A 25375-nucleotide genomic window follows, 5' to 3' on the forward strand; every position below is an offset into this window, starting at 1 on the left:
ATCTATCCCAAATCTTCTGAAACAGAATCTCTGGATACAGGTCCCACTGTATAAAACCTACTGCTGCAAGGGGGGGAAGTTGGAATGGGAATGGGAAGCACCCAGATTCAGATAAAGTGACCAGAGGCCATCCAGGAATGGAGAACCAGGGGCACTAGCCTAAGGACTAGACTTCCCAGACTTTCTAGATAAGAATCACAGAGAATTCTGATTCAGGAGGTATGTGCCCTTTTTGCAAATGTCCCAAGTGAGTCTTATAAAAGGAGTTTGGCAAACACTGCCCTAGAGATTCCCTTAGATTTCTAGTATTTTCCAATTCTGCTTTAAATTCAAGATGTGGTGAGAGGACCTGTACTCCAGGGATTTCAAGGTACCAAGTGAATCTGTTCACTCAAAAGCACTACTTCTGTGCAGTAGGTCACAAAACAAGATATGGTCTCGTTCTCTGCCCAAAGGAACCTGCTATATACGGAACTGTAAAACCCATACTTTATTATCTTATTACTTGGAATTGCCTGAAATTACCTGGAATTTTAAATCATGAAGCAAGTCACGGACTTGAAAGTTACTCTAGAGCAGTGGTTGTCAAAATGTCGTCCCTAAACTCAGTGGCATTAGCATCAAATTGTTAGAAATGTAAACTATCAGGCCTTATCCCAGAACCTCTGGGGGTGGGGCCCAGCAACCTATAATTTAATAAGCCCTCCAGGTGATTCGGATGTTCGCTCAAGTTTGGTTCCCATTGACCGAGCAAATAGAATCTCGTTTGGCAGTTTCTCCACGGTAACATTGCTGGACACTTCCAGTACTTTGTTTCCCTCCCAGTCCATCAATGTCTCCTTCCCCACCCCATATCCAATTAAACAAATTCACAAAAATAATCTACACATCTCAAAAAGAACGTAAAACTTTATTAAGAACATCTTATGTTGTCATCAGATACCACCAAAGAAAAAGGGGTAAAGAAATAGGGAAACTTCATCTTCCCGTGTGCTACTGCGGCCTCAGAACAGACTCGTGTGTGGCTGGAATTACAGACGGCAACAAATGCTCTGTATAAATAAATTCAGTAAGTAACACAATGCTCCCTTTCTATACAGAGAAGAACTGGATTTACACTTTAAAAAGCTTTGATACAGTGCAACAACTATTAAACAAGACTACATCTTAGGAGCTACTTCTTAATAGAATACAAAGCAGTATAGAGCTTTATGTTATTTCATATAATATAAATTTTTTGAATGGAAAATTCAGAAAGGACATTCTAACTTTCCTAATTAATTTGTACTTTTGAGTGTTTTCTTTCTAAAGATTTCTCAGAACCAGTTCAATAATGATAATAGATGAGTTGCTCATCTACAGTGACAATTGACAACCTAGGTTTGTTATTTTAATTTTGCAAGTCAGGATGACAAGGTCATCCCAGCTGTTGCTGATCCTGGAGGAGTTCTTACAGAAAAACCCTGATTCAGAGTGCATGTGAGAAGAGGTACCAAAATAGCTGCACCTGGACTGGTTTTCCTAGAAAGGGAGGTTGGCTATTAAGCACAGCTCATTTTCTCGGACTCCCGGGTTCCCCCATGTGGTTCTTTTACTTACTGTAATGATGGAAGGAGCAGAGGGAACACCAGGGAATCTGTTCTGCCACTCCAGACAGCTCTCTGCGCTGGGTGTGGAGAAAAGAGTGATGGTATCCATTCAAACCAAAATGCCCCTACTGCAAGTATGGTGACGTGCTTTTCTCTTGAGGGGCCAGGCCAAGCTGCACTCAAAAGTGCGTGATTTGCCTCACGTACACAGTGAAGAAAATGCTCATGATTCAGAATCTGGTATTATAATACCCCCAGCTAGCCCCATTTCTTGAGAAAATGTAGTCTCCCTTTTAGAAAGGAAAGCTGTTTACTGCTAAGGCTTACCATGTTAATTATCATAAGGCTGAAAACATAACTTCTAAACCAGACCATATCATTTGTGTTTACAGTCAGTCAATCAACCAACAACTGAAGGCTTGTGGAGGATTGGTCAAAGGGTGAAATTGGGAGTAGGATTCAGGTTGAGTACTATCTCTTATCACAAATCGCATCAAGCTCTTTAAAAAATAATGCGTTTTTACCATAAATATTTAGAGCAGATACTGGCATTAAAATCAGTATCTAAGTCAGAAGTCTGTCTTAAACGGTGAAAATATTTCAACAAACTTCTAATAGGTTTCAAATCTTCCCAGGAGCACATAGGTTATAAATTAGTTTTAAATGGAAAAAAATGCATTCTGAATAGATAAATCAACACTTCAGCAGATCATAAATAAGGTCAAGATGCTGAAAATAAATTAATACACAAGTTTTTGCTTTCACTTTAACAAAAATTAACTTATGTGGCATACTTTTACAACAGGTATAACCAGGTTTTAATAATTGTGCATTGGTTACACCCTCCACCACCATGCTGAATCTTTTTCTTACAAATCCTACACCTAGGGACAGAAGTACACAAGACAGACATACACTCCAATGTGTAAGTCTGGCTGCTACACACCATTTTCTTAGTGACGTTACAAATGTTGGTCAGGATCTACTACCAGTAATTTGTCAACCACATTACAAGTTAAGTACATTCATGGTTAAGTGGATTAGATTCTGGGTGAGCTTTCTGTGGTAGTGTTCACAGGGAATCTAATTACTACCATTCCTGTGAAAAAATGTGTCCCGAGTCCCAAAAGTTGACTAAAAAACTTTGGAATATAAGCCATATGTGGGAACTACTTCTCTGTGTGTCTGTTTCGGAGAGGTCAAACTGTTAAAAGCACTGTTCCCAGAACTACTGGCTACTAAAAATAAATATTTGTCTTCTCCTTCACATATAAATTCATTTTAGCTATAATCTCTAATACTGAGAAAGAGTGAAGCCATTCAGACTAGTGAGACATAACTGGCTTGTGGGATCTAAAAGATGTTTTATTGACTATCTAAGTTGAATCTTCTTACAACGAAAAGAAAAATGTCTAATATGTAAAGTAATGAATGAAAAAAATGTTCATCCTAAGTCATCACTGAGTACAAAATCCACAGCTTAACAATGTGATTTAAAGAGAAAGCAGGAGAGCATGCAACTGCTCTAACACACAGGGTTAGAAATAAAAGGTAAAAAAAAAAGTAATTTGTTTTGGTAATTCTAAATATACAAATATAATATTTATCAGATCTACCCTGTAGTGTAGCACTGCTTAATTTCCAAATATACAGTCATTCAAAAACCTTAAGGAAACATTAAAAATGTTCCAGGCTACTTTACTGAACATTAATGAATATTGTGTTCTTGAGATATTAAAGCTAAAAATACTATTGTTTTTAAAGTTAAATGGCTAAGAGAATAATAAAGTATCATTATTTTACACTTCTTTTAATCCCACAGATGGCTTTATGTTAAAGGGATCAATTATGTTAAAAGGAGCCTGATTTGACAACTAGAAATCAGTTCTAGAATCAGAGTTGCTCTCTTGGTGCAATGTCAAAATTTATAACATTTCCAAAGCATTTTCATATTAATCTATCCAAATAATAATAAACAGTTTATTCAAGGGGGTCCCTATTTTACACTCCTTTTATTCTACACTGTGGCAGTTGGAATGGAACCCCTATAGTGCTATTGTGGAAAAGTTCTCTAGGTTCTGATCTGACTCTCAAAATGACATCCATGTTTACTGTTAAATTACTGACCTCTAGGAAACAGGAATCAAAGGCATTGAGAGGCACAGAACTGATACTTTGGTTGGGGAGAAGGGTGAAAATTAAGTTGGAACACTTAGTCCCTTCTACAATCAAGTCCTAACTATACCATAATAAATTCTCAACGAACTCCTGATTAGTTCTTACTCTTTAGTAATTACATACTATACAGTGATTAGATACTGAAGAAAATAAAGAAAATCATTTGAAAATACATGAAGAAATAGAAACATGGAATTTCTCACAAGGCCCTGAATCAAAAAAATTTACAAAAAGATCTTTTGAAAATAATCACTATTTGTGAGCTTATTAATACACAGAGATTCACTTTGTTTAAACTAAGTCATGTTAACTTACCAATAAAATAGTAAACAAACCAACATTTTAAACAATTTTATAAATTACTTATTTCTTTCTGTTAATGTCACTCTCTCAACAATATACAAAAATAACACTACAGGACTATCCACCTAACCTGTCTCCATCTCTTACAAAGTCCTGGGCCCTGGAAAGAGACTGGCCATCAATCTTCACTGTAGATGTCCCCCGCAAAGGGCAGGTGCATGTGGCTGCCAGTGACATTGGGCAATCGAGATAAGTCCGGCAGGCTCTGGATCCGGGACCTGAGTTCTTTTCGCACCAGGGAAACTCTGGCTAACTTGCGCTTGTATTCCTGTAACATCAAACCACTCTCATTAGCATTTCTGGGAGTTCAGAGAAGAGCTATCTAGCTTATCTAGCTAATGCTCTACATTAAATCTGGTAAAACATTCAGTTTATGCTGAATAACGAGATTATAATGTGAGCTTTAGGATCAAAAGAGGGACTTGGGAAATACTCAAGTAGGTAAACTCATTATTATTATTATTATGAAAAACCACAATCGTAAGCTCTTGTTTCACATTTGTAAAGAGAAGACTAAAATATTAATATTCTTAACCGCAGCATATAAGATTTTCAGGTATACAGGAGCTTGGATATGAAAAAGTATATATTTATTTTCACAAACAAACTGAAATTTAGCACTGTTTTCAATTCTGAATGTTGGCAGCAGACCACAGGAGCATTATCAGTATCTGTGAGTTTAATAGAAACCAGTTGCTTCAATATTACTTTACAGTTTTTCACATCTATCTTAAAATATTGTTTATATTTATGACTACTTTGAAATTATTAGACCAACTGCTACATGTAATTTAATATATCAGTAAAGAAGCATATATTACTGTACAAATTTTATCATTTCAATAACTCTACTTCAATATAACTTGTTTCCATTGTAATGCTATGCATTTTATTTTCTACATTTAAAATATTTAACTTGAGAAGGGGTCCAAGGCTTCGCCAGATCACCAAAGGATTACAATGGCACCAAAAAAAAGGAAACCCTGCAAACAGCAGCCTAAGGAGTCAGAGACTGGAAACTAATTAAGATCATGTTTTGCTTAGGGGGGAAACAGCCCATTCTCTGTAGTGGAAATATCTTTTAACTGAAGTTTCCAGACTTCAACAAGGAGAGAGGAACCTTCTTTACTCCACCACCTAGTAGAGGTGGGATGTGAAGAGGGGAACCTAGAAAGTGGGTATTATTCCCTCTATAAAGCCTACAACCCTCTCCTTCCCTCTGACCAAGGGTGATCTCAAACAAGACAGACCAGGTGAGTGATAAGCTTTCATCTGGGGTAGCAGGTCTATCCACAAAGAGCCCTTCTTCTTTAGCTGTTTCTCTGACTGAATCACCTAGGAAATTTTTGAAGAAACTCAGAATTTTCAAGAGAACTCCAGCCTCACTATCTATCAGTTAAATGAGAATCTCTGGCAGTGGATCCAGAACTCTCAAATTTTGTAAAAGCTCCCCCAAAGGATGCTAATACACAGCCAACTTGTGAGCTACTTCTCTACGGTTTTTCTGTCTAAAATGAAATCAGTTAGCGAACTTTCTTTGTGTTACTGAGCCTCCTCTTTTAAAGAATAACTACACCTGGGGAAAGGAGTTTGTCAGAATTACTATATCCCAACTGCTCTAAGGGAATGGGGGAAAGGAGAAGATTTCTGAAGCATGGGGAACTGGGCACAATGGCAGACAAGGTTGAAAGCTGGACATGTTCTAGGATAGCTTTGGGCACATAAGAGAGGGGTCAATCTTTGCCATGTCTGCTTGTTCCTGAATTTCTAATCCATCATGAAGATCAAGGTTGAGTAAAAGAGAGTTTAATTGGGATCTATAACCTCAAGGTAAGATTTTCCTGTTCCCTTTTCACCTTTGCCAGTGACACACTGGAACACCAGGTAGGTTTCAGCATAACAGCTCAGAGTGGCAAACAAAAGAGAAGCACCAGAGTATTTCATTCTAGATGCATACTTTTCAGTCGGATCTCCACACACATCTCATTTAGCTCACGTGTCTTCTTCAGAACATGCTGATAGGGGGGCAAACACATATTTCCATCTGTCCCTCTGTTCTTACTAAATCATTCTTTAAAAGTAACACCTAAAGTACTCTAGGGTCAGCATGACATATCCAGATGCTGTTCAAACATGCTCAAAACTAATTATTCTCTGCTCCTCTCGAGGCTAGATGTTTTGAGAAGTGTCTTATGTGCCTTTAGTGGTCATTACTGCTCACCCTAATTTCTAGTTTCTAGCATCCAGATAGGCTGTACTTCAATTATTAAGGTTTATAGTAATCCTTTGATTCAAAGGATCTGTGGCAATTATTGATAAAAGCCTTCTACCAATTGGCAACACTGCATACAAAAAAATTGGTAAACATAATCAAAAGCTGCCATTTATTGAATGCCCATAATATGCCAGGCATTAAAGTATGAATTCATTTAATCCTCTCAATAATCCTGTGAGAAGAGTGATTATCCTTCATAAGCGAGTAAAATTGTGCTTTACTATATTAGGAACAAAAGTAGTAATCAAAAGCTTTCTGCTACTGTCAAAGGCAGACTTTCATCTGAAAGACAAAAGATTTAAGTAGCTCTGGTTAACTATTTGATGTTAGCCTGAAGAAAAAACCAGATGAAACCTGACAAACTACCCAATTCTATGATCCAGGCCATAGTCCCAAAATTTTTCAATTGCCTCACTGGTGGTCTAGAAAGAGGCTCCAAGATTCCACAAGTTGGCTTCCTATGGCAACGATGCTTACAATAAGATGTGTATATTGTTTTGATTCTGATGTACAATAATGATAGTAATTCTCTTAGGTCAGAATCATCACAGCACCACGAATGCACTCTCCTCTTTCACAGCACCTTTAGAAAAATGTTGTTGACTGTCTATTTACAATCCTCCTCTCTGCCCTACAAGACTGCGAGTGTTGTGATGGCGGTCCCCAGCATATGGCCAGTATATATTTATTAAGCACTGGAGGTAACAGTGTTAAACAAAACAGATGAGGTCTCTTGCCTTTACAAAGCTAACATTTCAGGGGGAAGGAGGCATAAAATTACATAAATATCAATATTATTTCAGGTATAAATACAATGAAGAAAATAAAGTTGGGCAATAGGAGAATAAATACGGCAATGTGGGGGGGAAGTCAAGGCTACTTTACAAGTAAACAAAAAAAGAAAGGATTAAGTGTTCAAAAATTTTAAGTTTAAGAGCCTGAGGGCGCCCTTCTGCTCAGCCCCACTCCGTGAAACAGAGGCTCTACCTTAGATGCAGAAGCTGAGAATACTGGGGCACGGATAACCCTTGCCCCCGATTCAGGAGGTGGTGGTCTTCACGAGAAGAGGCAAGCCAAGAGGAACACAGGCTCCTGCACCCCTTCCCTTCACCAACAGCTCAGCTCCTATAGCAGGGGCATCACTTAAAGAAAAGCTTGCCATTGTCCCACTCCTAGTTCCACAGACCTGACTCAAAGATTTTGCATGAGAAAGAAACAGGTAATAAAACAGCGCCCTCCTGGTGTCAGAACAAATATCTAACACTGACCTCAAAACAAAATCAGTGTCTGGAAGAGATATCTGCACTCCCATGTTCATCGCAGCATTATTCACAATAGCTAAGATATGAAAACAACCCAACTCTTTGTCAACAGGTGAATGGATAAAGACATGGTACATATATACAATGGAATATTCAGCTATGAGAATGAAGGAAATTCTGTCATTTGCAACAACCTGGACAAACCTAGAAGACATTACGTTAACTGAAATTAGCCAGACAGAGAAAGACAAATACTATATAATCTCACTTATATGTGGACCCTTAAAGAAAAGATGAACTCACAGAAATAGAATAGAATGATGGTGACCAGGGACTGGGGTGGAGGGGGGGTGGGAGATGGGGAGACACTGGTCAAAAGCCTTCAGTTATAAAATGAATATGCTCTGGGGATCTAATGTACAGATGGTGATTATAGTTAATAATACTGTGTTGTACACTTGATAATCTGCTAAGAGAGTAGACCTTGTGCTCTCATCACCAAAGTAATCATGTGAAGTGATGAATATATTAATTAACCTGATTGTGGTAATTATTTCACAAATACATGTGTTAAATCATCCCGTCGTAGACTTTAAATATATACAATTTTATGTGCCAATTTTACTTCAATAAAGCTGGAGTGGGAGAAAAGAAATATCTTTTTATTCTCAGTAAACCAAAAAAATTACCCTAAGCATGAAAGAGAAAACACAAACATGGATCCAGTGGCATGCATGTATCAGGGAAAGTCTAAGGTGTGGTAGTCTAATCTGATAAACGCATCAATAGGTAAGGCCACTACATAAGTCCCTTTCAGTTTTCTCATTCTTTTTTTTAACTAAACCTGCATCTTGCAAAAACAGCTTTCAAAAGACTTATTTTGTTTTAACCTAAATAACCTTTTTTTTCCCTAAAAGAATTTAGCTCTGTTCCAGCCCCAAAGAAGGGGAAGGACCTGAATTTTAAATTAAAAAAAAAAAAAAACTGCTGAAAAGCCAAAGCATTAAAAAATTAAGCCCCTTCCCTCAGCAATAAATACTGAACTGCTTTTACTGCAAAGGTATAGTGTTCTGACTATTCTGTGTTTTTGTCTTTTTTTAATTTTTATTTTTTAATTGTAGTTGATTTACAATGTTTCAGATGTACAGCAAGTGGTTCAGTTATATACAATATATAGATATTTAAAGAATATATCTATATATACTTTTAGATTCTTTTCCACTATAGGTTATTACAAGATATTGAATATAGTTCCCTGTGCCATACAGTAGGTCCTTGTTATCTATTTTATAGTCTGTATCTGTTAATCTCGAATTCCAAATTTATCCCTCCCACCCTGTCCCCTTTGGTCTCTTTCTTCTTTTGTTCTCTCCTCCTGTGATCTGATGACTATTTTTAGTATTGTTTGGACTCATTCTTTTTTGTGTTTATATCTATTATATATTTTCTGGTTTGTGGTTACCTTGAGGTTTTGGAATAGCAGTCTATATATATACGTGATTGCTCTAAGTTGCTGATCTCTTAATTTCAAATGCATTTAAAATACCCTGCATTTGTACTCTCCTCCCCTCACAATTACTGTTTTTGATATAATATCTTACATCTTGTTTTGTGCATCCCTTACCTCCTTATTGTGGATAATTTTACTACTTTTGTCTAACTTCCCTACTAGCTTTGTGTATGGATGATTTCCTACCTTTACTGTATGTTCGCCTTTATCTGTGAGCTTTTTCATTCTGTAATTTTGTTTCTAGTTGTAGCCTTTTCTTTTTTACCCAGAGTTCCATTAACAGCCGTAAGGCTGGTTTGGTGGTGCTGAAATCTTTTACCTGTTACTTGTCTGTAAAGCTTTTGATTTCTCCATCAAATCTGAATGAGCGTCTTGCTGGGTAGAATATTCTTGGTTGTAGGTTCTTCCCTTTTGTCACTTTACATGCATCATGCCACTCCTTTCTGGCCTGCAGAATTTCTGCTGAAAGATCAGCTGCCACTTTGGGAGCCAATGCTTCACCTCATTTCCTGTTGACTGTTTACATGAGTCATTTTACTTCTCCCTCACTATTCCCTCCATTCAACAAGGTCTGTATTTTTGTTCTTAATTTACTTGCCAGTATCACCACCATCACCCTAAAACCGCAAACCCTCGTCTGACTATATTTCAACATTAATGAATCAGGTGTTATCTATCTTGTGTGCAGTTAGAGTGGGTTAGAGCTAGGTTGAAATCTTGAACCACCACTAGAAAAGCTTTTCTTTACAGCTAATGTTGAGTATATATTGTGTCCAAATCTCCATTTTACAAGACCTATTTTAAGACCAAACTTTGCCATAGAAACTTTTCCCACTTTAGTTTCACACTAACTTCCTATGATCTGCTACTATTCAAGTTATTTCTGAACTTAAATACTACTATACTGTTTTCTAGTTTTCATAATTAGGGGGAAACACACTTTGTGTGTATCTATATTCCTTACAGTGTTCAGCAGAGCACTGGGTGTGAACAGGTCCCCCGTCGATTCTCCTGGGCATTAGGTCAAAAGATCTGGATACAAGTACCACCTCCTCAATTTACTACCTGTAATCTTAGGCAAGGGCACCCTAAGATTATCTAAGCCTCAGCTGCTTCCATTGTAAAATATGGGTATCTATTTTATTGGGCTGTGAGGCTTAAATAAGTTAATGTGGAAGTTTTCAAATTATGAAGTGCCATAGAACTGCAGTTATCATTCTGGGATGGTATCAGAACCATCTTGCACCAAAAACAGCTAAGAGGATAAATTTCCTAAAATTTGGAGTTCTTATTCATTTTAGGGCTGATCCAGATACAGTTGTTCTAATATTTCAGCTGCTTAAAATAAATAGCTTAACTATTTCTGAATTTAAATATATAGGGCTTCCCTGGTGGCACAGTGGTTGAGAGTGCCCCTGCCGATGCAGGGGACACGGGTTTGTGCCCCGGTCTGGGAAGATACCACATGCTGCGGAGCGGCTGGGTCCATGAGCCATGGCTGCTGGGCCTGCGCGTCCAGAGCCTGTGCTCCGCAACGGGAGAGGCCACAACAGTGAGAGGCCCGCGTACCGCAAAAAAAAAAAAAAAAAAAAAAAAAAAAAAAATATATATATATATATGTATATATATGGGCTGCCTTTATCTTGCACATGCTACTAATAATTCTGCTCTCTTCCTTCATACATGACTGACTTAAAAAAAAATTTGGAGAAGTTCAACTGTACCCACATGTGCATCTTTAGTGGCCATTAAGGGCTGTGGTCAACAATTTCAAGCATCATGCCTACCATATTACAGCCCCTTCCTTCCTACCCACTTCCTGAGAGACAACTGCTGCAGCAGAAAAAGGAATATATCAAGTTAGGAAGCCCAATCCTGATTCTAGTGAGTAAGCTGTGTAGCTTTTGTAGGAATCAAGTTTGAGTGTAATCCAGATTCCAGAATGCTCTGAAAACAAGGCTCTGATAATGCATTCTCTCTCTTTTCATTTGTGAAATCAATGTTTAGGGTGCCTTTCAAGTATAACAATATGGGCTGGACAACCCCCCGTTTTAAAAGACCTATGAGGATATTTTTTTCAGCCAAAAAAAATGGACATCCTATCATTAAAGGCTTTCTCCACAATAGCATTTCTTAAAGATGGAGAGAGTGATGTAGTATTTCCATACGACATCTTATTTCCATAGTATTCCACAAGCTCTACGTATGCAAACACCTAAGCAATTTAATTTCTCCCTTTATATCTCACTGTATGTATTCTTACTCTGAAATCTGGTTGATTCAGTTTTGGCTACTTAAAATTTACCTGTTACATCATTTTTAATCAGTCGTCATAGTAACTACATATTTGAGAATAAAATAAGTTGATCCTTGGGTCACAAAAGTACAAATTAACGTTGAAGGTGGAGCTAGTTATCTTCATTCAAAATAGTATCAAGACATAATCTTCAGAACATATTATAGAACCCCTTAGGTTGATGGTAATCTTCATAATCCTGGTTCCTTTTATTTGTTCTTCTGCAGACCCCTAAATGGTTTTGTTCTTTGATGTGTATTTCATTACGTCTTCTGCCTCTCTTTAAATGTTAACAAGTCTTTCTTAAGTGACTTTCTTCAATATAACTATTTAGAAGCTCTGATTCTCATTTTTCACGATCCACCATAACTTACTTCATTTTGCATACCCTGGGGTTGGGGCTCTTTGCTAGATTAGACAGGAAAAGTTAATTGAACTATCAATCAATATTTTTAAAATACCACTTATTTTCTTAAAGGCGGCCAAGAAATTCCATGATGTCGGGGAGATGTCAAGGCTGTTGCCATCTCCAGGTAACAGTGTAAAGCAAGTAAAGATCTCAGTGGTTTGCCCTAATTTGTCTTCTAGAAAACAAATACCCAAACTTAGCTTGGGAATCTAGTCCTGCAATTGTTAAAAACTATTGTATATATAATTAAAATATTTTAAAAGTAAAATATCAAATCCTTTCTCATCTCTTTTCACATTATCCCACACATCTCTGATGGAACCATTTTTCCTTGACCATCTGCAGAAAAGTTACCTTTTAGTGGGAAATACTTTAGTGTAAATGAATGTCATCTAACAGACTGTCTTATATCTTGCAGTTCCTTTGAGGGCTTACTATCATTCTCTTAAATAAGTATTCTACAATAAAAGCAGATTTTACTTCTAAAATATTCTTGGAATAGGTAATTCCCACCTGTTAATAAATTATAATTCTATTACCATGAAGGCTCATCAGCCTTCTGGATTAACTAGCAGAAAAAAGATTTAATATTTTCTCAGGGACTTAGTTTTCTGCAAGGAACCCAATGCCTACCTGGCTATCGACTGGGTTTTAAAAAATCAAAAATGCTAAATTGTAATGAGGGTAGATACTGTTATAAGCTTTATACATTTCTAGATTGTGACCCTAACCAAGATTTTGATGTGCTTACTAAATGCCAAATGCTGTTCTAAGTGGTCCATTTAATCTTCATAGGTAGAGACTCTTATTATCCATGCATTACAGATAATAAAACTAAAGCACAATTAACCACTAATTAAGAAACTTCCTCTTAAGTCAAAAGACAAGGTCAAAAAAGCTTGAAACCTAGACAGTCTGGCTTCAGAGTCCTCATGCTTAACCATTATGCTATCCTGTCTCTCGTATCTTGGAATTATTATTGGGATGGGTATTCTTTAGAGGTGTGTTAGCCAACTGAAATCTACCTTACATGAAATATAGGATCACTACAGTCGCAGGACTAACAGCTATGTCCCTAAAACTCAAAATCCAACATGTTTAGGAAACAAACTGTGACTTGTATTTGGTAGTCTAATTCTGCCATTAAAACATTTCTGGAATCTCCAGTAATGGAGAGGAGCTGTCATTTTCTCATGAATAACAGCATATGGGCCTAGAGACTTAAAAAAAAAAAAAGACTAATAATAATAGCAGCAACATACAGAAGACACAAGGGAAAAGAAACAAGAAAAGGCAAGGGGCTAGTCCAATCAGGAACGATGACCAATATTCCAGGAAAATTGAACCTATCACTAATCATCAGTTTTGACCTTGGAGAGGGAGGGGGAGCCAGGAGCTGATAGGCAGCATATAACTGAGGTCATTTATCTGTAAGCAACTTCAAAATCAAGTGGGAAAAGGAATTTAAGGAAGTGAGATATAACAAATTAATTTTTCTACTTGTCTGATATTTAAATTAGGAAGTAGACTTAATTATGCTTTCTATAAATTTTCATTTTGTGTGACCTTTTAGCCTAAATTATTTTCATTTTCTGTGTGACCTTCTAGTCTCACTCCCTTAGTATGTATTACTCAGTTGCTAAAGAATCACACTATTTCAGGGTCATGGAGGTCAGCCAATTTGATATTTCCCAAATTAGGTGTCCCATGGAACAGTTACACAAGGCTTTAACAGGCAGGCCATAAATCAGAGGTTCTGGGCTGTTTGGGAGCACACATAGTTTCTCTGCTACATCCCTGCTCCAATCTCCAATATGCTCATGTCCAGAGTGAAGCTCCAAGAAGGGAATCAGGCTTGTAACACTCCTCAAAAACCTGAAATACATGTTTGCTGAATATATACTACCATCTCCCAGAGCCAGTTTATATATAGAATACAGTGAGGCAAACATTAGACCCAACATTTCTCTTGTCCTTGTCATTCAACCTCTTCTTGACCACCTTCAGTAACAGCAAACACTACTTTATCCTTCACTTTTTAAAGAACAGTTTCACTGGATATAGAATTTTAGGTTGGCGTTTTTCCTTGAACACTTTTCACCCCACTCCCTTCTTGCTTGTGTGATTCTACTGAGAAGTGTACTGTAATTCTTAGCCTACACGTAAGATGTTTTTTCCCTCTGGCTTTTTTCAAGGTTTTCTCTTTGCCTTTTGTTTTCTGCAGTTTGAATATGACACGCCTCAGTGCAGACTAGATTTTTTGATATCCTGTCAGGTGTTTGTTCTGCGTTTCCTGGGTCAGTGGTTTGATGTCTGTCATTAACTCTGGAATTTCTTGGCCATTATTACTTCAAATATTTCTTCTGCTTCATTTGTTCTTCTGGTATTCCAAGCACATGTATGTTACACTTTTCCAAACTGTCCCACAATTATTGAATGCTCTGTGTTTGGTTTTTGTTTTGTTTGGGAGGGGAGGTTGCTGCTTGTTGTTGTTCTATTTTCTTTTTGCATTTCAGTTTGGAAAGTTTCTACTATCAAGCTCATTGATTTTTTCCTCAGCAGTGTCCAGTCTACTGAGGTGATCATCAAAGGCACTTTTCATTTGTCAGTGTTTATTTCTAACATTTAAAATTTGCTTTTGATTCTTTCTTAAGCATGTTCACCTCTACTTAGATCTGTTCTTGAATGGTGTCTACTTTTCATTAGAGCTGTTAACATATTAATCAGTTATTTTAAATTCCTGAACTGGTGATTCCAGAATTTGTGTCATACAAGAATTTGTTTCTGATCCTTGTTTTGTCTCTTCAGGTTGTTTCTTGCCTTTGGCATGCTTTGTAATTTTTTCAGAAGCTGAATGTGATTACCAGGCAATAAAAACTGAGGTAAATAAATCTTTATTGTGAGGTTTTACAATAATCTGGCCAGGATTGGGGCTGTATTTAAGGTTTGCTGTAGATGTAGGTAGCTGAGGCTGAAACATTAAGTAATCCTTTCACATTGGGCCAGTTCTAATTGCCAGAATGGTCTTGTCACCTGGAACATATCCACTGGTCCTAGGTTCTGCCTTCTTATGTAAACCCAACTCTTCTCTTCGGATAGCTTTCAAAGCATCTGAAGACAGGTAGCACATAAATTATGCCTGTCCTCAAGTCTGATCTCTGATATCCCCATTTGTTCAACTGTTCTCCCATGTATTTTGTTTCCATTTCCTTTGCCATCCTGGCCTCTGCCTCTGAGTAAACACTGTGGTCAGTTAATTCCCTTTGCTAACGCAGAATCCAGCCTGAGTTCAATACATAAATCTGGCTGTTGTTTAACCAGCATCCAATAAAATAGAATGTACTTTCCATATTCTGAATTTAGTGTAGCTTAACAGTGTTTATGTTACCACAGCTATATCACCATGCTGACTAACAGCTACATGACCGCTTTCTTCCATGAAGTGATGCCAAGCCAGGTCCTGATCATGTTGATGCAGTTAGCTTAGAGGAATCTAAATGAAGGAACTGACAGTAGAAATTTTTAAGCAGAGAAAAGTGATAATGAAAGCAATGCAAGATTCACACTGATTCCCATTCAATTTGCACTAGTTATGGACCAATGGTTATTAAACTGTGAGCCAAAGATGCATATTAGAGGCAGCCCTAATTCAACTGAAGTTGTAAGCAAATTTGTGCGCATGTGCATTTTTCAAACCTGTTGGCAACTCAAAAATGATTAAAAAGGGCCATGTTCTCATATTTCTGCAATCTTCCTGATGTTTCATGAATACAACTTTTTAATCAAAGAAAACTGAACACATTTAGCTATGGTCTCAAAAGTCAAAAGGTAACTTAAATTTCATTAGGAATTAGAATATAAAGCACATTACTGTAGCATAATGTGTTTAGCATCTAATAAGTTATCAAAATTTATCAAATTTACTGATAATTACCTAATATATGTGTATTTTCATTGTATGTAAATTACCTCAATTTAAAAATGTACTAAGTTTACTAATCCTAAAAAACACCCAAGACTATTACTTTATATTGGAATAAGATCACTGATATTAGAAAGATTCCAAGAATGGAACTGGCTTTACTTTGAAGCAGTGCCTTTCTCCATAACCTGATCTAAGCATGACCAAATTTGGCAGATGCTTTACAAAGAATTTTTGCTTTAGGAAGTTATGCCTGACAGAATTCTTTCTGTGAGATTATTAGTGTGAATGACATAAGGCACTCCTTAAAATTTTGATTAACTATCTAAGAGGTTCACATTTTACTTTATCAAATCTTATGTGTGCAATGATATCAAAATTACCAAGATAAATTCTAGTTCTAACATGAATCTTACTTCAAAAGTAAGGAGTGGATAAATTAGAAGGTATAGCTATCAAAAATACCACTCCCCCAATAAATTAAAATGGTGTACTGAAGGACTGAACTTAGAGAGGCAATGAGGACTTGTAGTAAATAGATAACTTCCAATATTCTTGATAGTAAATATCCCCCCCACCCCAATCTGTCACATGGACCTAGTTCTTTCAGTAAATCCAGTAAGTACAACTTATTTATCCTGATGTGGATAAATGGACCTTTTTTAAAGTTCCACCCGTTTGAAATAAAGGAAACAAAAGATACAATAAATGCTAGCCACCTACAATGTTGTTAAAAAATCACTTCCACAAACATTTTTTAAAAGATGAGACTGAATATACACAATTATTTAAAACAAACAAAAAACCCAGAGTGGAGTGAAATACATTAAAATATTAATAATAAGTGTTTTCAGAGGTTGGTGTAAACTTTTGAGTTGGGTTTTTTTTCAGTATTTTCCAAATTTTCTTTAATAAACATGTATTGTTTTTATGATGGGAAAGTGTTTTAGGAATAAAAGGCAAGGAAAAAAATTTAAACTCTGCATATTGCTTTCAAAAGATGAATTTCTAAAGTACTCAGAAGTTTCTAACTATAAGAAGGGAATAGGGAAAAGTCAAAAGCACTGAATTTTAGAACTTAAATAGATCTCACAAATCATTAGGTTTGATATCTACATTTTGGAAAAAAGGGCCTGATATTGCACAATTTCTTCAAGTTCACAATTTAAGTTCTAGAACCCATAACTCTCAGTTCATTATTCTAATACATACTCCATACTCACTGAAGACTAACCAAGATAAATACCTGAGTTGGATGTAAATTTGTACATACAGTATGGCTACAACTCTTTAACATTTTTTATAATTATGCTTACAATGGTGTTTGTAATCTATGATTTTTATAAGATTAAGGAAATACATTGAAGTGTTATCAGGAGCTAAGTGGTTTTAATGTATTCATTTTAATGTAATTAATGTATTTTTCAAATTTCCTTTGAAGATAATGTTAATACTTCTGTGCCTCAGTGTTCTCATTCATAAAACAGGTATAGTAATAGTAATCCACCTCATAGTCACAAATAAAAATACGATCAGTACCTAGAATGGTACCTTCACACAGAGTAAATGCTAAGTATCAGTTATTATTTTATGATAAAAATTTAAATTATCTCCCTTACAATGGAGTTTAAGTGCAATAGCAGGTATCAGGTTAGGCACTGGTAATTTTTCACCCACATAATGTATGGAAATGTTTCCCTTATGCAGGATTGGGATATTGCATTCAAGAGGCCAAAGAATTCTGGGAATCTAAAAACTAATCATCTCTAAGAGGCTTCAAGAGCAGGGTTTCTTGATGAATAGGAGTTTTTGTTGTTGTTTTCATTATGTGTAGACACTCATATGAAGGAAAATGGTGCACACTGATGAGTCAGGAAGGAGTAACACCATGGGATTGCAGAGAGAATGAAATCTAGCAGGCAGAGCCCGAGCTGACGTCCTAAAAGTCAATCTACCTCACTAGCACTAATCATCTAGATGCTCCACTCCTTCCTACAGATAAATTCTCGGACAGGTCTAGGTAGCAAGCTGAGGAAAAACAGTCATCTGGCAATACCAGCTGCTGGATGAGAACCAACATTAAATTCTGGCAGGTGTGAAGAAAGCTGTACTCTTTGTTCCTATCTTCTTTCTTTTTCCCAGTTTTCCTTCTTTCCATCTTTTTTTCTCTCCTCTGTTTTTGTTCCTTTGCCTCATGCTGAGTTCTACTGTCAAAGGAAACTCTTAACTCTGTTATCATTTACAATACAAAGTTCATTTTGTTTGAAATGTATATATACTATATACCAGTAAACCTAATACTCACTATGTATATACACTATATACAGATAATCCTAAACAGCTTTTGTGACACCAAATTCAGATTTTCACACATTCGTTAGCCAAGAGGTCAAAGCTACCCTATCATGATACTACTGTCAACATTTCAGTTTTGTACAGCAGTCTGAGAAGGTACGTGGGTGCTAATACTTGTGATAAAAACAAACAAAAAAAAATACAAGGATAGAAATCAGACATGCTATGAGTGGCAAATACTTGCCACACAGATACTCCCTGGACTTTGGCTGGCTTGCTGTATGTTCCATGCTAAAAGATAATGAAAACAGAATTTTACTATTCTGAATTGGGATTCAACATCAAAAACTCCAGTAATCTAAAAGTAAAGGGAATTTCACAAATCCAGAGAGAGGACGATAATGCTTCTTTACATTTCATAAGAAAGCAAGAGAAGATGGCAAATTGTTACACATCTTTTGCTTGACAGATTGAAGTTGATGAGACTGCTGTCAAAATGTCAAAATCAGCACTGCAATATCCAGTTCAATAAAAACTAAATCCTTCAACCTGAAGATCAGTTCTTCCTGACTATATTATTTTTAAATTGCATTGTCTATAATAATTAATTAATGTCCTTACTAACTTTATATCTCAAATAATACATGGGGGCTTAAAAAAATCAATAACTACAGCAAGGAAGTTTGTAATTTAAAAAAATCTCTGGGCAAAAATTGTCCCTCTTAATATATGCTTTTGTTGCTAAAATTTAGTATAATTTATTTTTATTCACATTTTTAGGAATGCATCATGTGCCAACAATGGAGCACTGACTTACTAAACTACGTTTAAACTTCATCAGCACAATTTGTTTTTCAAAAACTCACAAAGTATCTCACTTGTTCGACTGTTCCACTCTCACCTACTCTCATTTCATAGCCATTGAGGTTTTTCTGTCATTGCTTACATTGTTTCCTTGCTTACTTGCCTAGAATTCCCAAACATTCCTTTGTTGATCAGAATAAAACAGTACAGAGCTTTTCATAACATGGCTGTGAGGACACCCTGTTTTCTGATGAATACCAATTAGGGATGGGACAGGATCTCGAGGTGTTTAGGCATTTTCAGTAGTTTACATTACTGTGCTGAATTCTCTATCAACTATTTCCTAGGGGAAAAGTTCTTCCCTCTGAATCTGCTGTCTTACGTACTGTCCTTTCAAAAATGTTTGATGGTTCCAGTGATGTTACTATCTTTATGTAATTAGACTGTATGTACAACCTACTTGGGTTGTCAGTAAAGTGGACAAGATACAACATGAATTATCCCAGGGAACGGTTTTCCAGATACAGATGATCACCATCACTCCTGGGCTTCACCAGCCTGGAGGAGACACTACCCGTTTCCCCTGTTCCAAGCTCCTACAAAGACAAAGACACCTCACCACTGCTACCTGGCCCAGGAAGGGGTAATGCACAGGAGTCGACCTTCCTGATTGTTTCCACTGCAACACCCTTAGTCACTGTGTGTTGTTCCAACCTCCTTCTTCCCGGTGTTCCACTTCTGAGCATAGAGCATTTGTGTAAATGAGATGCTCCCACCTTTAAGAGGGCACATGCCAGGATGTGGTTTATTTCTTCAATTCCTGTCAGTAATCCACCTTCTAAGAAGACTGCCATTTGAGGGAGGGGGTCACCTACAGCATTCCTTCTATTAGAGTGGAGTTATTACATACCTCATATGTAATAAATATAATTTCCCCACTTTATCTACATCTATTTTTTAAGCTATCTTTATCAATCATTATGAATAGAACTGTGACAATGGAAATGTTCTACATCTGCACTATCCAACAGAGTAGCCAAGAGCCACATGTGGCTACTAAGCATCTGAAATATGGCTAGTGCTGATAATTTAAATTTTACTTAATTGTAATTAATTTAAATATCACTGTGGCTAGTGGCCACCTATTGAACAGTGCAGCTCCTTATCTCTCTACATTTCAACTCAACCCTCCCATTTCATCTCTCCTTCCATTTCATTTCTCTTCCTGTTTCATCTCCCTCTCTTCATTATATCTTTATATTTATGTAATATATATGTAACATAAGATGTATACATCTTTATTATATAATTATATGATAAAGACAGACTACACTAGGTTTTATAATTTATTTAATATATATTATCTTTTCTATAAGTTCTAGGAGGTGGGAAAAGCTGCCACTCAGTCTAACATCGTAAAAAGAAATCTATTCTGCTTTTGTTTTCTCTACAGAATAGAGTGAAAATCTAAATCAGGCAAGGAAATAATGTGAACACCACACTTTAATTATGTCCAAGTCTCTTAACAGAATCAATTACATTCCAGAACGCTGGGGTAAAAGGTAAAAAACACTTCAGACCAACTTGATTTCTGAGACAATTACATCTCAGATGTCATGAAGAACTACCAAGAAGGTACACACCAGCAAATACTGTACCTAATTCTGAAAAGAGGTAGACTCTATAAACAACAGAGAGGTAGGCCTGGTGCAGATTAAGTCAGAATCTTAGAAAATGATTCAACGTATTGTTTAAAAGAACTTAGGAATCCAGCTGCAATCACTGAGATGCTAAGAATATAACTAGGAATATAAACACTTCTTGAGAGGACTATAAACGCTTTTTGAGAGGACTATAGATATAAAAACATTGCAGACATCTTATACTCTTTTTAGAGTATCCCTATAAATAAAACATAAATTCACTGGTTAAATGATAGAACAGATATAAACTAGTTAGAAAACCTCCAAGTCTTTTTGTTTTGGGCTGAAACTTCTGAGGTACTTCCTATATGCTGGGCAGTTTAGCACCCAACTCATTTAAATCTCATAATAACCATATAAAGCAGGTGTAATTTTTATTATCTCTATTTTACAGACAAGGAAACTGAGGTACAGAGAGGTCAAACGCTTTGCCAAATGGCACTCAGCTAGTAAGTGGTGAAGCCAGAATCTAATCTCAGGTAATCCAGTTCCAGAGTCCTTACTCTTCAACACAAGGCTAAGCTGCCTCTCGATGTGTTCACTAATCAAAGACCAAGTCAATTAACGGAGAAAAATTTCTAACCACAGGCATGTTTTTAGCTTTATCTCTTGAACACATAAAAAAGATTTTTATCTATAATTTAGAGTATATCCTTAAGAAATCTGAAGAAGAAACAAAACCAAGAGAACCAAAACAAGAAATAACAAAAGTCAAGTTTTAAAAAAAACTCTACAGGCTTAAACATTGACTCAATTAATTAATATAGACATACATATTTTAAAAACTAATTACGTAAGAATCTGACAAACAACTCCAAGATTAAGAATGGCTGACGTGGGGCTTCCCTGGTGGCGCAGTGGTTGAGGGTCTGCCTGCCGATGCAGGGGACATGGGTTCGAGCCCTGGTCCGGGAGGGTCCCACATGCCGCAGAGCAACTAGGCCCGTGAGCCACAACTGCTGAGCCTGCGCGTCTGGAGCCTGTGCTCCGCAACAAGAGAAGCCACAGCAATGACAGGCCCGCGCACCGCAACAAAGAGTGGCCCCCGCTCACCGTAACTGGAGAAAGCCTGCGTGCAGCAACAAGGACCCAATGCGGCCAAAAATAAATAAGTAAATAAATTTATAAAAAAAAAAAAAAAAAAAGAATGGCTGACGTGGACTTCCCTGGTGGCGCAGTTGGTTAAGAATCTGCCTGCCCTGCAGGGGACACAGGTTCAAGCCCTGGTCCGTGAAGATCCTACATGCTATGGAGCAACTAAGCCCGTGGGCCGCAACTACTGAGCCTGTGCTCTAGAGCCTGCGAGTCACAACTACTGACCCCGTGTGCCACAACTACTGAGGCCCACGTGACTAGAGCCTGTGCTCCACAAGAAAAGCTAACACAATGAGAAGCCCATGCACCACAACGAAGAGCAGCCCCTGCTTGCCGCAACTAGAGAAAGCCGGTGCCCAGCAACAAAGTCCCAATGCAGACGAAAATAAATTAATTTTTTTAAAAAATTAAAAAAAAATAAAAAAGAATGGCTGACGTTTAAGAAGTTAGAGGTAGTCCCAAAATTAGCATGAGCAAAAAAATGCCAGTGCTATACTGTCAAAAATATACGCCACCAAAAAAAAAAAAAACCCCCTCAGAACCTAGAAAAAAGTTTATATGCAGCCAAAAAAGCTCTACATTATTTATGTTGTAATAAATATTTTATTTACCGGAAATAACTTAAATATTCTTTACTTAAAGAATAAAAAATATAAAGACTCATTATATATTTACTTTGCTTACTGAAATGATCCTTAAGATCCTTTCTCAGAGCCCATTATTTTCACCAAACATATACTTTCAAATACCTATTTACTTGCACAATTCCTAAACCCATGGATTAGGAAAAGTAATCTAAAAGCAGGGAGAGATTGACCCACCTCCCAGAATAACGGAAATAAAAACAAAAATAAACAAATGGGACCCAATGAAAATTAAAAGCTCTTGCACAGCAAAGGAAACTATAAATGATGAAAATACAACCCTCAGAATGGGAGAAAATATTTGCAAACAAATCAGTGGACAAAGGATTAACCTCCAAAATATATAAACAGCTCATGCAGCTCAATATTAAAAAAAACAAACAACCCAATCAAAAGATGGGCAGAAGACCTAAATAGACATTTCTCCAAAGAAGACATACAGATGGCCAAGAGGCACATAAAAAGCTGCTCAACATTACTAATTATTAGAGAAATGCAAATCAAAACTACAATCAGGTATCACCTCACACCAATTAGAATGGGCATCATCAGAAATCTACAAACAACAAATGCTGGAGAGGGTGTGGAGAAAAGGGAATCCTCCTGCACTGTTGGTGGGAATGTAAATTGATACAGCCACTATGGAGAACAGTATGGAGGTTCCTTAAAAATCTAAAAATAGAATTACCATATGACCCAGCAATCCCACTACTGGGCATATACCCAGAGAAGACCATAATTCAAAAAGACACATGCACCCCAATGTTCACTGCAGCACTATTTACAATAGCCAGGTCATGAAAGCAACTTAAATGCCCATCGACAGACGAATGGATAAAGAAGATGTGGTACATATATACAATGGAGTATTACTCAGCCATGAAAAGGAATGAAATTGAGTCATTTGTAGAGACGTGGATGGACCTAGAGACTGTCGTATGAGTAAAGTTAAGTTAGAAAGAGAAAAACAAATATCGCATATTAACACATATATATGGAATCTAGAAAAATGGTACAGATGAACTGGTTTGCAGGGCAGAAATAGAGACACAGACGATAGAGAACAAACGTATGGACACCAAAGGAGAAAAGTGAGGGGCCGGTGGTGGTGGGATGAATTGGGAGATTGGGATTGACATATATACACTAATATGTATAAAATAGACAATAAGAAGCTGCTGTATAAAAAAATAAATAAATAGGGACTCCCCTGGTGGCACAGTGGTTAAGAATCCACCTGCCAATGCAGGGGACACAGGTTCCAGCCCTGGTCTGGGACGATCCCAAATGCCACGGAGGAACTAAGCCAGTGAGCCACTACCGAGCCTGCACTCTAGAGCCCGCGAGCCACAAGTACTGAAGCCCATGCACCTAGTCTGTGCTCCACAACAAGAGAAGCTACTGCAATGAGAAGCCTGCACACCGCAACGAAGAGTAGCCCCCACTCACTGCAACCAGAGAAAGCCTGTGCGCGGCAATGAAGACCCAATGCAGCCAAAAATAAATAAATAAAATTCAAATAAAAAATGAATTTTGCTACAAAAATAAAAGTAGGGAGAGAAAATGCTTTAAGCACTCATTGCTAGCAATAAAAAATATAAGAAGCTAACCTACAAAGAAACACATATGAAGGTTTATAAAAAGTAGACAGTAGCAAATTAAGCAGTATTTTACATTTACATTGAATAGGTTCAAACACTCCTGTAGAGTTCACCAAGCTCTGGAGGCAGGACTATTTTACAGTCGTTACAGATATTTATATTGCAGACTCTCGTATGTGTCACTTTAACAAAGCAACCTGCGCCCATGAGGACTCCAGCAGCACGGAGGGGGCCCAAGGACCACAATGACTAAAGACGTACTGGATGGTGCAGCTGGTGGGCTGGCAAAAGAGAGGCAAAGCTCCAGTGAGGTCTGGGCTGACTGGGCAAGCTCACAAAGCTCTGGCTCTAACATCTCCTCTGACTCTGATTTCCTATGCACTTGCCTCAGAGTTGCAGAATCTGTGAACTGGCCAAGTAAAAAGCTGTAATAAATCTCTTTTTTTCAATAGAGACCGATAAAAAACTGACAAAACTCTCCACTCCCCCCATCAGACAAGCATGCTGCGAGGAAGGACAACTACAACAAAAACAACAGCAACATCAACAAAAACTCATGGGAAAAACTGAAGGAAAATAACAGAAAGGAGAAAAAATGATGAAACAAGATAAGCAATGTGGAATAAAGATTAGCAATGTGGAATAAAGAGTCAAAAGATTCAATACATATGTAATAGGAATTTAAAGAGAAACTATAAAAAATTAACAAAAATAAAAGGCAGCATGCATTTTTCCAATAAAAGGGCATATCAATGTCAAGCCAAATTAATGAAAGGCCAATATCCTAGACATATGATAGTCAAACTGTTAAATGTGTATGAGAAAGGAAAAAATACAGTAATTAGGCCAAAAGAAAAAAAGTGACCCAAGAATTCTATATTCAGCCAAGCAGACATTCACAGGTGAGCAGAAAGGAGAGGCACTCTCAGACACGCCAGGACTTGCACTATTTTGTTATTCTTCATGACTTCCACATCTCTGTCCTTTATTTTGACATAGTTGACTGGAATAGCTTTTCAAGTAAATTTTTTAATGACAAATAATACACGAATAATGTAATAAAATCTAAAAATAAGAAAAATATGATTCTCTATAGACCACTAAAAGGATCTAGGATTCTATAAATAAAACTGGTCGGTAAGGAAGAAAGAGAAGAGAGGGAGAAACTAAAAGAGGGCTACTATTTCAAATTATGCAATTTCAATATCAGTAGTAGGTTGTGGTTTTTATCTACCATTCTGGATTTCTGGTATATTCCACGTTTTCCCCAACGAATAAATGTGAATGTACACACACACACACACACACAGGTGAACAAATACTTTTGTGAAATTTCATAAATGAAAGTATATAATAAATTTCTAGCAACTGTCCAGAAAATGGAGAGGACTACTCTCAAAACCGTATGCTCCCTTCACATCAGAAACAT

At 37.0% G+C, this 25375-nt stretch overlaps 1 protein-coding gene across 2 annotated transcripts in view; it reads right to left on the reverse strand.

The window, feature by feature from the left end:
- Positions 1-891: 891 nt before the first annotated feature.
- The window catches only part of RPRD1A (regulation of nuclear pre-mRNA domain containing 1A), a 73794-nt gene continuing 49310 nt past the window's right edge, over positions 892-25375 (reverse strand). Inside the window, exon 8 of one of the 2 annotated variants that reach the window (XM_082640058.1) lies at positions 892-4398. In XM_082640058.1, coding sequence (XP_082496184.1) covers positions 4249-4398 — 150 coding nt within the window. In that variant the 3' untranslated portion in view covers positions 892-4248. Of the gene's footprint in view, positions 4399-14791; positions 15389-25375 lie in introns of those variants that run through there. The other variant, XM_082640060.1, reaches the window with a different exon arrangement.

The sequence above is a fragment of the Mesoplodon mirus genome (assembly GCF_964341445.2).
Source record: "Mesoplodon mirus genome assembly, chromosome: 13".
Lineage (NCBI taxonomy): Eukaryota > Metazoa > Chordata > Mammalia > Artiodactyla > Ziphiidae > Mesoplodon > Mesoplodon mirus.